Source organism: Ictalurus punctatus, chromosome 17, assembly GCF_001660625.3.
Source record: "Ictalurus punctatus breed USDA103 chromosome 17, Coco_2.0, whole genome shotgun sequence".
NCBI classification, from domain to species: Eukaryota; Metazoa; Chordata; class Actinopteri; order Siluriformes; family Ictaluridae; genus Ictalurus; species Ictalurus punctatus.
The window spans coordinates 13,799,151-13,814,520 of record NC_030432.2 but is presented as its reverse complement, the minus strand read 5'-3'; the positions used below and the strand labels follow the sequence as shown (position 1 = coordinate 13,814,520).

The window sequence follows — 15,370 nt, the reverse complement described above, 5'->3', positions numbered from 1 at the left end:
TTATAGCGTGACTTCAAAGATCACTTTGCCAACTGTGGTGCTCAATTGCACAGCAGCGCTTACTTGCGTGGACATTTTTACGTCTTCACCCCCAACATTGCTCAGAAGCAGCCACAAAGAATTGAGTCTGTTTAGAAAGCAAAGGGAGGCCCCAGTATTAGTATGGTGCAACAATGTCTTTTTATTGCTGTAGCACCCAAATTTCCCATCAGGTATCCATCCATCCATCCATCCATCCAGCAAATAATTAAAGACAGAAAAAGGATGTTTTTTCCATAAGCTTGTTCATAGCTTTCCCATCTGCAATTCCAGTCATGTCTTTATGTACATTACTATCAACTTAGGGGCAGTGGTGGCTTGGTGGTTAAGGCGCTTGGTTACTTATTGGAAGGGCGGGAGTTCAAGCCCCAGCACTGCCAAGCTGCATCATAGCTGACCCTGCACTCTGACCCCAACTTCCTGTCATGCTGGGGTATGCGAAGAAAAGAATTTCACTGTGCTGTAATGTATATGTGATCAATAAAGACTCATTATCATTATAACAATGATAAATAAAATACTTCTGTTTTTAGTGTACCATCATTTCATTTGGCCACATTAAAATGCATGAATATATGCAGCATGTATAATGGTCTAGGACACATCATATGAAACCATTTAGTGAATTTGCAGGCACACAATTTATGTATTTATTTGGAAAACACTTATTTCCAAAACAACTAAACATGAAGGAGAAACAAATATAAGCATATACCTGAGAAGTTGCAGGTTAAAGGCTCAAAGTATTTGCTCAAAGGACACAGTGCACCTGAGGCAGTTTTAGACTTTCCATTCACTGGCATAGAAGTTTAACCATGGACATACCACAGTATATTTGCTAGGAGAAATAACCAAAAATGAACTGCCTAAATCATATGTAATGCTTTGAAAGAAGATAACCTAATTATTGAATTCAGGTGTTTCAGTCCATTGAATTGATCAAGTAAAACATTCATGGTAATTTATCTACATAAAACACAAGCACTTGATGGATTGGCCTTTTGGCTCAGATAAATTCAGATAAATGGTCTATGTATAAATATTATAGAATTCAGACATATAATATAACAGTTTAATTGGAGATACAGTAATTACAAGGCATGCTCAAATATTCCATGATAACAAAACTATTTCCATTTTAAACAGCTGTCTCTCAGGAACAATCTCATTACTTGCTTCCGTATTTTAGTCAATTTTAATCCATAGATAAGGGGATTTAAAATGGGGGGTATAAAGAGGACATCCAGTGCCATGAAATTTCGCAAAGATTGAGGCAATGAATTTGAACCATATCGACTGTAAAAGACATCAAACAATAATGCAATGGTGATGTTCAACAGTGCCACTAAGTGTGGCACACAAGTCTGCATGAATTTATATGTGCTCTCCTTTGACTTCCTGCAATTTTTAATCAAGTGAATATATGAGAATGTAATCAGTACTGCATGTCCAAAATATGTTAATATAACTATGTATCCAATTACATTATTTACTGTTGTAGTGGAACAGGACAGTTTAGCAACTGCCCAGGTTTCACAATAAAGCTTTTCAATAGTTGAGCCACATAAGGTCAGTCTTGATGCTAGTATGACTACAACAGACATGCAAATAATTGGTGGAAGCCAACAAAAAATGAGACATTTTACAATTTTTTGATTTGTCATTTCTGAATGGTACTCTAATGGTTTACATATTGCAACATACCTGTCATAGGCCATTACTGTTAAAGTTGAAAAATCACACAAAGCAGAAGAATAAATAACAAAAACCTGAGTAAGACATCCTGCATATGAAATAACATGAAATGGGGACAGTAAGTCATACATGAATTTAGGGTAAAAGCCAGAAGTGCCATATAGTGTATTTATACACAAATTACACAAAAATATGTACATAGGCTCATGAAGCTGCTTATCTGAGGCAATGCAAAAAATTATAGTAATGTTACACAACAAGATAAACTGATAAAGCAAAATAGTCAAGGAAAATAATGCATATCTTTCCTCCATTGTCATATTTAATCCAGAGAGAGTGAACACAAACATATTGGAAACATTCTCCATCTGTAATGGAAATAAGCAATTATATTAAAGATTAGTGTTTAATAGGTAGATGCTACACAAGTAGGTACAAACCTTCCAGCATTATTTCCTCTTTCCCATTGGGCTTCTCTGCTGGTCAGACACACTTGCACATCAAAGAGTACATCAAAGTAAACAAGTATTAATATTTTGCAATGCTCATAGGTTTTGACTCCTCTGAACATTTTTATTGTAATAATAATTAGGTTTTATTTTTTATTCTGGAACAATGTATACAATATGCAATGGTTTAACATAGTGCCTACATATCTTAATACTAACACAAGCAAAGCTTTGCAGATAACAATCTACAGAGCACATTAAACCTCAATGCTTCTTTTACATATATTATTTCTAAGAAGGTAGAAGGTTAGATATTCAGAAAATATGGCAACTAAAACATGTCATCAGAATTCACAATTATACAGCTCTCCAAACTCTCCAGAAAATATTATTTTAATATTAGTTAACTTTATCTGTCAGGCAAAGTATACAGTGCATTGCCTTTTATTAAAACAAATAAATAAATAATTGTCATACCATCCTGTGCCTTTGTCCTCCAATATAGAGGATGGATCATCTTTTTATAAGCAGTGTGGCAATGCTTCATCACCACTAATTATGTCCAGTTCCCTTTAGACTTCTTCCACTTCATACAGTGTATTTAAAATAGGAATACTGCCTCAAAATAACTTCTTTGTGTACGCCACCCAGCAGATGATCTGGGGACATTTGTGTTCACAATACAGAGCCTTGCATAAGTACAAAGTACCAAATACAATTGTAAATTTCACTTAATAGATATTCCATTGAAAGTCAAAAGAATATACACCTATCAGCCAAGACATTAAAACCACTGACAGGTGAAGTGAATAACATTATCTCATTACAGTAGCACCTGTCAAGGAGTGGGATGTATTAGGCAGCATGTGAACAGTCAGTTCTCAAAGTTGATGTGTTGGAAGCAGGAAAAATGGGCAAGAGTAAGGATCTGTGTGACTTTGACAGGAGCCAAATTGCGATGGCTAGACTATAGGGTCAGAGCATCTCCAAAACAGAAGGTCTTGTGGTGTGTTTCTGGTATGTAGTAGTTAATACCTACCAAAAGTAGGTACAACTGGAAGGAAGGACAACTGGTGAACCATTGACAGGGTCATGGGCACCCAAGGTTCAGTGATGTGCATGGGGACCGAAGGCTAGTGTTGTGGATAAAAATGACATGAAATAAACATGAGGGAGACCTAGTATCCAGTAAAGGGGAGAAGAAGAAAAGACGGGCACCAAGACACACAGAAGAGGTGTGAGGCGGATATTGACTGATATTGAATATTGAATTGGATTCACACTTTAAAGATCTTAGATCTTTAAGAGTAATACACTATGGTTTATTAGTCAAAAAAGTAAAAAAAAAGTATACGAGCGAGTGCTAAAACACACACACACACACACACACACACACACACACTCTCTCGTACAGTCAAGGGCGGCCATGTAGACATAACACACGCACACACTCTCTCTGTCTCTCTCTCTGTCTCTCTCTCTCTCTCTCTCTCTCTCACACATACTACTATAACTTTATAAGAATAATAAAAAGGAATATTAAGATATTATAAGGGTAATATCTTATAATAATAATATATATACTCTTTATAAAAAACAGAATAATAGGATATGTAGGACAGTAGAAGGGTAATATAATGCTATTATGAAGTAGGAAGTACAGTAAACCGTTTTTCAAGCAGTATAACTATATATAAAATAGAGATATAGAGCAAATATGTCAATAAATTATAAACTACAAGTACAGGCTCGCAAGGAAGGCCTTAATTTTAAGAGAGAACCATGAGGAGCCATTTATAAGGGTGGCTGAGTCAAGCTGCCCCCCCCCGCGAGATAATAGTAAGACCGAGGTCACTCTAGATTGTTTTGTCTCCCCACTTTTGATTTTCTGGGTTATTAGAAATCTCTTGGTTTTGATTTTCTGGGTTATTAGAAATCCCTTGGTTTTGATTTTCTGGGTTATTAGAAATCCCTTGGTTTTGATTTTATGTGTAATTTGAAAACCCCTGGTTTTGATTCTATGTGTAAGTGGAATGGCCCTTTTCTGGAACATAAGAGTAAGGTAGATGAGCTCTTTTTTAACCCTATTGGTAGTGATATCATAGTCTTCTTCAAACATATGGGTTATTTAATGTGTAAGTACAGTATAAATACTGGAGCTTAAGCTCAGGGTATCAGATCACTTCTGAGAATTCTCATCAGTGTGGATCTCGTGTGGTGGAACGGAACCAATAAAGTTGGACCCTTGCTTCTTCTCACTCATGGCTGGTGTCTTTTTTCTATCTCCAACTGGGCTCAGAGGTAGATGTGAGTATTGGCTTCTATGTTGAATTTTAAGTGTTTTTGGGTAATAGGCTAAATTTGAGCCAGCACTAGCCTTTCTGGTCAATCCCACAGAAGAACTAATGTAAGACAAACTGCTGAAAAAGTTCATGCTGTCTACGATGATAAGGTGACAGAACAAAGTGCATCTCAGCTTACAGCATATGGGGCTGTGTAGCAGCAGCAGACAGGTCCGATTTCCAATGCTGATCCCTGTCCACCACCGAAAGCACCTACAATGGGCACGTGAGCATCAGAACTGGACCATGGAGCAATGGAAGAAGGTGGCTTGGTCTGATGAATCACATTTTCTTTTACATCATGTTGATGGGCTGGTGTGTGTGTATCACTTACCTGGGGAAGAGATGGCACCAGGATGCACTATGGGAAGAAGGCAAGCCAGGGGAGGAAGTGTGAGGCCTAGTGACAGTGGTCTCTTTCAGTGGGATAATGTGCCCTGCCATAATGCAAACATTGTTCAGGAATGGTTTGAGGAACATGAGACAAAGATCAAGGTGTTGACTTGGCCTCCAAATTCCCTAGATCTCAATCTGATTGAGCATCTGTGGGATGTTCTGGACAAGTCTCACTCGTGTATTTAAAAATCTGATCCATCAGGGCCCCACCTTGCAATTTACAGGACTTAAAGGATGTTACTAATGTATTGGTGCCAGATATCACAGAACACATTCAGAGGTCTTGTGGTCTTGTTTTGGCAGCACACAGAGGATCTGCACAATATTAGGCAGGTGATATTAATTTTATAGCTGATCAATGTATACTATACTCACCAAACACTTTATTAGGAACACGATACTAATACTGGGCAGGTCCTCCATTTGCTCTCAAAACAGCATCAATTCTTTGTGGCATGGATTCCACAAGATATTGGAAACATTCCTTTGATTCTGTTCCATGTTGACATGATTGCATCATGCAATTCCTGCAGATTTGTCATTTGCCTATCCCATTCTACCACATCCCAAAGGTGTGCTATTGGATTCAGATCTGGTGAATGGGAAGGCCACTGAAAAACATTGAACTCATTGTCTCATTCATGAAACCAGTTTTAGATGACTTTTGTTTTATGACGGTGCATTATCCTGCTGGAAGTAGCAACTAGAAGATGGGTAAATTGTGGCAATGAAGGGATGCACATGTTTGGCAACAATACTCAAATGGGCTGTGACCCTTTACCCACTGCAGCCTCGGCTTTCTGTTCTTGGCTGAAAGAAATGGAATCCAACATGGTCTGCTGCTGTTGTAGCCCTTCTGCCTCAGGGTTCAATGTGTTCTGCATTCTAAAATGCTTTTCTGCTCACCACAATTGTGCAGATTATTTATCTGAGTTACTGTAGACTTTCAGTTAGCTCAAACCAGTCTGACCATTCTACACTGACCTCTCACATTAACAAGGTGTTTCTGTTCACTTAACTGCTCCTCACTGGATGTTTTTTCTTTATTGTACCATTCTAACAACTCTAGAGACTGTTGTGAGTGAAAATCTCAGGAGATCAACAGTGATCGAAATACTCAAACCAGCCCATCTGGCACCAACAATCATGGCATCGTCAGAATCACTCCGATGATTTTTTCCCCCATTCTGATGGTTAATGGGAACATTAGCTGAAGCTGCTAGCCCATATCTGCATGATATTATGTATTGCACTACTGCTACACAATTGGCTGAATAGATAATTCCATGAATGTTTAGGTATACAGGTGTTCCTAATAAAGTGTTCAGTGAGTGTATATGAGCAAAGGTATGTGGACAATTCATTTGGGTATTTCTGTCCGTATTTTAAAAGACTATGGCAAGAGATATAATGCACAATTTTTTACTGATTTATCCCTATTGTGGAAATATATAGTGATTGTGTTTCTTGATCATGACAAAGCCAGTGAACAGAATTATTTTATAATAAATATAATCTTATTTAATTTCATTTTCATAAATGAAAAGTTCCACTCTAAGCCTTCATACATAGTCTTTTATAAGGAGTTTGAGCAGTATCTGAATCTTATTAGTTTATCTGAGAATTTAAAAAAAAAGCTATTAAAACGTTGACTATTTGTAACGATCTTGGCATTATTTTTTCTTTAGATCTATAACTCATTGTATAGTTTATCTGCATATTTACTCATGATATTGTCCCTTTGTTATTAATTACCCCTGGCCTTTTTACATTATTTATATTTAGTTTATTTCTTTTAATTTTTTCCTTTCTCATCCAACTTGTAATGTCCTTCCAAGTTTAGATTCCCTGTTTTTTATCCAATACTCTGTTATGGAAATTATTTATCAATTTAAAGATTAAAAATTTTACTGCTAATATGGCTTCCTGTTAACTGGTTCATCAGGTAAGGATGCCTGAGTGGAAATAAACTGTCACGTAAGTGAGTAGAGACGGATACAGAGGTGTGGGTAGAGTGGCCAAAAATTTTACTCAAGTATAAGTAAAACTGCTTATAAAAATAATTACTAAAATAACAGTAAAAGTAATAATGTTAATAATTACTTGAGTAAGAGTAAAAAGTATCCAATTAGAAGACTACTCAAGTAGCAAGTTACTGGTTACTTAGAATCTGATTAAAATGAAGGGAAAATCCTGAATCTCCGACCACATGGAGAACTGTAAGTCACACCTCACCTTGAGTGTTTTTGTGTTCCCCGAGGGATTCAGAGTTCGGTGCCAGAATTCTGGGATGAGGCTGAGGCTCAGGGGCAGGATTGGCAGATGAACAGAGAAGGGAACTGGAGGTGAAATGTGCCTGGGGTTTGCTGGCTCTCTCTTTGACCCGCTCCCACACGGGGTTATCCATCCTGATATCCAGGGAGATTAGTTGGTTGAGGGAGTCTGACCAAGTGAGATTAATCTTCAATCAGATAAGGAGTGAACTGGAGTGCTGCGCGTACACACACACTCACACACACACACACACACACACACACACACACACACACACACACGCACACACACATACACACACACACACACACACACACACACACACACACACACACACACACACACACACACACACAGAGAGAGAGAGAAGCAAGAGGGAGAGAAAACACTGGAACACAGGGAAGTAGACAGGATTTGGCTGGACTATGACATTTCTGGTCTTATTAGTGAAGTGATGACATAGCTTGTTAAAAAAGACAATAAAAAGTCAAGAATAAAACCAGAAAATTTAAAGAAAGAATATTTCTCTTTTATAGGTTTAAAAAACAAAGTTCTCCAGCTTAACTTGGACAAAATATTAATTACATTTATTTAACTTTCTGGTATTTATAAAGTCACTATCTATTATTTTTTGTAACTGATGCAATTAAAAATAATTGTGCAAACATTTCTTCACCTTTGGCCATTATATTGAAGATCTAGTAAGCTTGTGTCCATTTATTTTCATATATTTATAATTTAACTGTTGTAAAGCATAAAATAAAAAAATAATAATGCTTGGTAATAAAGTATGTGGAAAGACTGGGAAACTGTTAATAGAATGTTGGCATTAACAGTGAAAGAAATAAAACAACAAATTTATGACTGAAAGTTTCTGAATGAATAAAAGACATTTAATATCATAGTACTGTCACGTAATGGAGGCACAGACAGAAGCAAGTGCAGGTATGGCAGTTTAATAAAACAACAAGGCCACAGGAACAGGCAGAGGTCAGGCAAACAGTACAAACAAGGCAGGGCAAAGAGATGAGGTAGAAAAGGTGAGCAAAGTCAAAAACCAGAATAAACCGACACAGTAAGACTTGGTTTAGACAGAGATACAATTCAATTCAGCGTATACTTTGCAACTAGATGAGTGAATGAGAGTCTCTTAAAAGGAGTGGTGTGTGTGTAATTTGAATCAGGTAGATCTAATTAGAACTCTGGAGCTGGTGAACGTGTGTGTGTGTGTGTGTGTGTGTGTGTGTGTGTGTGTGTGTGTGTGTGTGTGTGTGTGTGTTTGTGTGTGTTTGGGAAGTGTAGCTTTTGTTAGCCATGGTGCATTCTGGGAAATGAAGTTGCTGGTTTGCGGAGATATGACAAGTGTAGTATATGTATTAATTATAGGTCAGAATTAAGAATGGGACGTATTCATTTTGTATTTATGACAGCATATTTATTTAAGATCAAAAATATTTCCTGATAACTGGCACCCGTTCCAGGGTGTACCCCGCCTTGTGCCCGACGCTCCCTGAGATAGGCTCCAGGTTCCCCGTGGCCCTGAAAAGGAGTAAGTGGTAGAGGATGGATGGATGGATGGATATTTCCTGATATTAATAAACCATGATAGCTACTCAATACATGATAGCATAGCAAAAGGTTCAGCCTGCACGTAGAGAAGCTATACTCTTTTTTTATTTACAAAAAAAAAATTTTAGATGATGTTGAATTTTTCTGCGAATTTCAGGAAAATTAAGGCCATAAACAACAGGATTTAGCAGGGGAGGTATAATCAGAAACTCTAATGACAGAATGATAGCTATTACTGGAGGTAAATTTTCAAAACGGGTAAAGGTCATTTCACAGAAAATGGTAATTGAGTAGTTAAGAAAAGTCACTAGATGAGGAAGGCAAGTATGATAAGCTTTGCTCTTTAATTCTTTTGAAGATTTCTGACAAATCATAATAATTTTAATATAAGAATACAAAATGAAACTAAATGGGATCAAAACTGTAGTTACTAGTACAGCAAAACCATAAATGTTGTCAAAAATAGCATTTTCACAAGAGAGCTTTGCAATGATCCAGTTGTTGCAATACAATTTTCTTAAGTCATTACCACACAGTCTTAGTCTAGCAGTGAAAATAATCCCAAGACCAATAGAAAGCATTGGATAAATCCCAGAAATAGCTACCATAAGTGTAAGCACCCTGGGTGTCATAATGCTGTGGTATTGCAATGGTTTACATATAGCAACAAATCTGTCATATGCCATTAATGTTAAGATTGTAAATTCACATGATGCATATGTATAAATGACAAATGTTTGTACATGACATCCAGAACGAGTAATTGAGTGAGAATATAATAACAAATCAGTTAGTAATCTTGGAAAGAAGCCAGCAGTGCCGTAAAGAGAATTAATTGATAAACATGCTATCAAAATGTACATAGGCTGGTGCAAAGGAGATTCTATAAATATTACAAGAATAATAATGACATTGAAGAATACGATAGTACAGTATAGCAGAGATCCTAAAATGAAGTAAAGGTATCGAAAGTGGCCCAAGTTTTCAAACATGGAGAAATAAAGAAGAGTATCATTTTCCATTACACTCAAAAACTTTGATGTCATTGTCTTGAACTGAAATGAAAGAACAGAGAATTTTGTACATTATACATTGACATTTTATAAACAGAAATGTTATTACCAATACTCTACTCTCATTATTTTTTTAAAATAAAAATGTAAATAAATTACAATAATATTATAATATAAATTTATGCTTAATTAATGAAACAATTCATTATTAAACTGAGAAACATACTGTACCTTATTACAATTAAAATGATCTGCATTAATATTTGCAAGAAAAGGTTCCATGTGAATATCTAAGCATTCAGCACGCATGAGCTTATATAGTATATGACAGGTCACTAAGGATTTCCCTTTGTGTTCATGTAAGTACATTGCTGATTAGCTGTTAGTATCTGATATTTAAAGACTACATCCAACTTAAAAGTCATAAGGCATATTTCAAACTGTGAAAGTAGTGTATTATGATTTTTATTTGTGCTGTAACTACAAAGTAGTTAAATAGGTAAGCTATTCAAATAAACAAGTGTCAGAATACATATTTCCCCTTACTGTTGGTGGCACTAGAGGGTTTGAGATAGAGACTCAAAAATTTCTCTGGTTAATATTGAGACTGTGTGCCAAATTTCATAACTTTCCCGCTAGCGGTTCTATGGGCTGCCATAGACATAAGAGCAGAAGAAGAAGACTAATGAATACTAGTGAATGAATACTACTAATGAGACTCCAAAATTGTTCTGGTTAATGTTGAGATTTTTTAACTTTCCCCATTCTATGGGCTGCCATAGACATAAGAGCAGAAGAAGCAAAACGAAAGCAACAATGAGTTGCTCAGTGTCCAGTATGTCCAGTTCCAAGTCCATCACCCATCATGAAGGACCAGTTTCCACTCTATCAATACCCTTGAGTCTTTCTAAATATTTGTTCCCTCAAGCTTCCTTGATTTCTGTTCAGTTGAGGCACTCAGAAGGTGTCTCTACTCTTACAGCACTGATTTAATCCATACAGCAGGAAACTTCATCAACTGAACCATTTCCAAAAATTTCAAGCTCTGCCTACAACCTCTCCAACATATCTTCAACATCCTCTTCAAATTCAAGCCTTTGATGGAGGCCCCATTGGAGGAGATTCCTTCACACATAGCACCAAACTGCTCCAACTTCAAATCAGTGCCCTTCATCATGAAACCATCTGCTTGTTAGTCACTGTCACCTCCAAGTATCCCATCGCCCTTATTTTCCCTGGATGCAAAAGCACAACCCTCATATTTCCTGGACAGATCATCATCTGGTCATCACAATGCCAAAAATCATGTTTTCATGTGCCTGCAGTGCTAACTGCATCCACTGGTCAATGAATTACTGAGAAACCTTGAGACCCACTATAGTCAAGCATCTGCAAACAATTCATTCAGGGCTATAAGGGACATAACATATTTTTGAAATAAGGTAAATTAAAGTAAAGAAATTTAAGTAGGGAATTAGGAAATAATGAGAAAGAATGAGAATGATGCTGGAATGAGTTTTGGTTCTGTATTAAATATAAATGATACAAATATTTACAGGCAATAGTACAAAATAAGTAACAAGTATTTGCAATAAACAGGGGAGCAATTATATAACCAGTATGTATATGGAACAGGGTTAGAACACAGGAGAGAGAGACAATGAGCGGGGCTAAATCAAAGAAATAAACAAAACAAAACGATCACAATCTCTCGATAGCCGCAATTCTTACCTTACTAATGTCCCAAAAATAAAGAGAACAAATAAACAACCTTCAGCTCAGGAGCAGCGTACCTTAACTACTCTAGCTATATAAGCAAAAGATACAAATGATGGCACCCGCTCCTTACCTAGTGTGTATATACAATTTCAAACTCTACTTGCTGTACAATGTTTGTCACGTGATGTACTACCCTATCCACTCCTCTCTGGTCTGGTAGGTAGTGGAAGATCTGAGTCACCATACAAAAAGTTGTAGCACAATAACACTCAAAATAAGTTTGAAATGACTGAACTGTAAGGAATAAACAAAGGTGTTCTAACTAAGTAAACCCAAAGAACGATTCTTGTGTTACTCATCCAACAAAGCAATTAACAGAATGAGCGTCAGTTGGATAAACAACCGAGCTATCATTATTGCCGTCTTCAACCTTCTCTCTTTTCTCTTTCCCTTATCACTCCCAGGTTTATATACAATGTCATTGTGCTCTGATTCGGTCTTCGAGTGATAACGTAAAGATGACTGATGATGATGATTGATGTGGTATACAGCCAATAGCAAGAACCTGAGTTTTGATAGCGGAGGGAAAGTGAAAGTGGAGAAAACATACACCAAACAAGATATATGACCCTTGGGTCATAACAACATGACTAAAGGAAGCATTCACTTCATCCCCCAGTCGCAGACACCCAGATCCACCAAACTCTTCATAGTCTAGGTGGATGCCTCTATATAGGAGTCGGGGCAGTTTTCTCACAGAGTTTCAGAGAGAAACCCAAACTACATCTAGTCGCCTTCTTCTCAAAAAAACTCACACTATCCAAATGTAATTGTGACATGGGGAACAGAGAACTGCTGGCTGTGAAGTTTGCACTGGAAGAATGGAGACACTGGCTCAAGAGTGTCCTGCATGCCTTCATATTGACCAATCATAAGAACCTTGAATGTCTGAGAACTGCTAAATGACTTAACTCTCGCCAAGCCTGATATTCACCTGGTTCCAGTTTACCATCTAATTTCAAAAGGCACCAATAATGGTAAAGCAGATGCTCTATGGTAAAACATCTAGGATTAATAGAACATCTTGAAATAATTGTATGTAGCTTAAGTTTACTAAATACGTTAAGAGTGTAGATTTTGATTGCAAGCATTATCCAATGTAGTATATTTCATTTTTGTCAGGTACTACATATCTGTGCACCACGGGTTTGACATAGTCATTGCCAGAATGTGATGGAATACAAAGTTAAATAAGCAGACATATTTTATTCCATTGTCCCAAATTCCTTCAGTGACATTGGTAATTCTTGGACATGGAAGATTTTGTACTATTACTTTTATTAATTGTAGATTAATTATGTATTCTTAAACAATTCAGAAAAGGGAAGGCCCCAAAATCATGGATGCTGTATGTCACGATCTCGCCAGCAGATGGCGCTGTGGCGACAACGTGTATGAGCGGCTTCAGCGTGCGCATGTGCACGTACTTGAAGTGCGCATGGACGTTAAAACTGTGCCAAGTGTTGCCAGCTGTCGGCAATTAAGAGAATGCTGACTGGTTATTTAAACCCCTCCTGTTGCTGCGCACATTGCGCGGCATTAAAGTAAAGCAGAGAAAGTACGAACGGAGAAAGGACGAACAGAGAAAGGACGAACAGAGAAGACGACGGACGAATAATGGTGCCAGGTTGTGATGTTGCCATGCTCTGTCTGTTTTCCTGTTCCTTAGCTTATGCCTAGTTGAGAGTGTTTATGCCATGCCTTAGTTAAGAGTGTTTATGCCATACCATAGTTAAGAGTGTTTATGCTATGCCTAGTTGAGAGTGTTTATGCCATGTCATAGTTAAGAGTGTTCATGCCATGCTGATGTTAAGAGTGTCATGTCGTTGTTTAATGAATGTTCATGTCTAAGTTAAAGGGGTGTTCTTGCCTGAATTAAAGGAGTGTTCTTGCCTAAAATAAATGAATGTTTCATACCTGAGTTAAGCTACTGTTTCTAGGCATAGTCCTGTTCTAAGTTTTGTGCTTCAAGTCTCATCCCGAGTTGAGGGATAGGTGTTTCCGTTGTAAGTCTTTAGCTTAAGTCCAAATAAAGACGTCACTCCTGTGCTTACTTCCTGTCTTGAGTCCTATGTCATAACAGAATGCCGTGCCAAACTATGGAAGTAGCAGGAGGGCACCTTATTGGGAGGTGCTCGGACTACTGGCCGCATTTCCAGTCCGTGCAGTTCCCGCAGAGGTTCGCTGCCGAGCTCCCACCGGTGACAGCGGGATTGGGGAGCTACCTGCGGGAATTCCTCTGCAGTTGCCAGGTTTATTTCTACAGCCTGGCGTATCCCAAGCCTACCAAGAGCCAATGGATCAGGTTATTGGTGTCCCGCTTTTGCCGCCCGGCCAGGGACTGGGCGGAGGAACTAGTGAGTGCTGGGTCCCCCGCTCTCCAGGATGTCACCCAGTTCACGGAACTGTTTGTCGAAGAGTTCTACCGACCAGGACATCTTCGTGGTCTGGATCTGCTGGGGTAGTGGGTCAATGGAAAGCCCCAGCTTGACCCGCCCTTACTCCTTTTCTACAAGTGGGTGGACATGCTAGACTCAGCAGCTCCCAAGTGGATGAACATGCCCGAATCCACAGCTTCACGTCAGGTTCCAGTTGACGTGGTGGAGAGGACACCGAGATGCATGTCTGAGGGCTGCGGGAGGGAGACTCAGTTACAATGCCCCACCTGCAAGAAACTGGGTCTCCAACAAGCGTTCTACTGTTCAAAGGAATGCTTCAAGAGCATCTGGCAGGAGCATAAACGCCTACACCGGAAAGCCCATGTGGAGCTCCAGCCCAATGTCAACCTGGCGACCTCTGGGCCCCCGTCTGAGGTTAATCTGGCAACCTCAGGGCCCCAGCTTGAGACCTACAGGGAGGTCTCAGCTCAGGAGCTCTAGCCCGAGGTCAACCTGGTGACCTCTGGGCCCCCATCTGAGGTCAACCTGGCGGCCTCAGAGCTCCAGCCCGAGACCTATGGGGAGGTCTCAACTCTGGAGCTCCAGCCCAAGTTCAACCTGAGGACCTCTGGGCCACCGTCTGAGGTTAACCTGGTGACCTCAGGGCCCCAGCTTGAGACCTACGGGGAGGTCTCAGCTCCGGAGCTCCAGCCCGAGGTCAACCCGGTGACCTCTGGGCCCCCATCTGTGGTCAACCTGGCGGCATCAGAGCTCCAGCCCGAGACCTATAGGAAGGTCTCAACTCCGGAGCTACAGCCCGAGGTTAACCTGGCGACCTCTGCGCCCTCGTCTGAGGTTAACCTGGTGACCTCAGAGCCCCAGCTTGAGACCTACGGGGAGGTCTCAGCTCTGGAACTCCAGCCCGAGGTCAACTTGGTGACCTCGGAGCTCCAGCCAGAGACCTGCGGGGAGGTCTCTGCCACTGAGAAAGCTGTCCCGTTGTCCTGTCCCACCGAGGAGGCTGTCCCGTTGTCCTGTCCCGCTGAGGAGGCTGTCCCGCTGTCCTGTCCCACCAAGGACGCTGTCCCGCTGTCCTGTCCTGCCGCGGAGGCTGTCCTGCTGTCCGGTCCTGCCGAGGAGGCTGTCCCGCTGTCCTGTCCCACCGAGGAGGCTGTCCCGCTGTCCTGTCCCGCCGAGGAGGCTATCCTGTCCCATTGTACTGTCTTGCCGAGGAGGCTGTCCTGCTGTCCGGTCCTGCCGAGGAGGCTGTACCGCTGTCCGGTCCTGCCGAGGAGGCTGTCCTGCTGTCCAGCCCCACAAAGGATGTCCCTCTGAGCTCCAGCCCCGCAGAGGACGTTCCTCCGAGCTGCAGACCCACAGAGGACGTCCCTCTGAGCTCCAGTCCCGCTGAAAAAACACTTAAAATTCAACATAGA

General features: G+C 39.8%; 2 protein-coding genes across 2 annotated transcripts; both read right to left on the bottom strand.

Annotated features, from left to right (window-relative positions):
- Positions 1–1,166: 1,166 nt before the first annotated feature.
- LOC108277581 (olfactory receptor 1D2-like) lies at positions 1,167–2,111 on the bottom strand. Its single transcript, XM_017490398.2, has one exon. It carries the CDS (start codon positions 2,100–2,102, stop codon positions 1,167–1,169), a length of 936 nt encoding a protein of 311 aa, XP_017345887.1. The 5' UTR covers positions 2,103–2,111.
- A 6,757-nt stretch (positions 2,112–8,868) lies between these two features.
- On the bottom strand, positions 8,869–9,786 carry LOC108277580 (olfactory receptor 51L1-like). Its single transcript, XM_017490397.2, has one exon. It carries the CDS (start codon positions 9,784–9,786, stop codon positions 8,869–8,871), a length of 918 nt encoding a protein of 305 aa, XP_017345886.2.
- Positions 9,787–15,370: the final 5,584 nt, after the last annotated feature.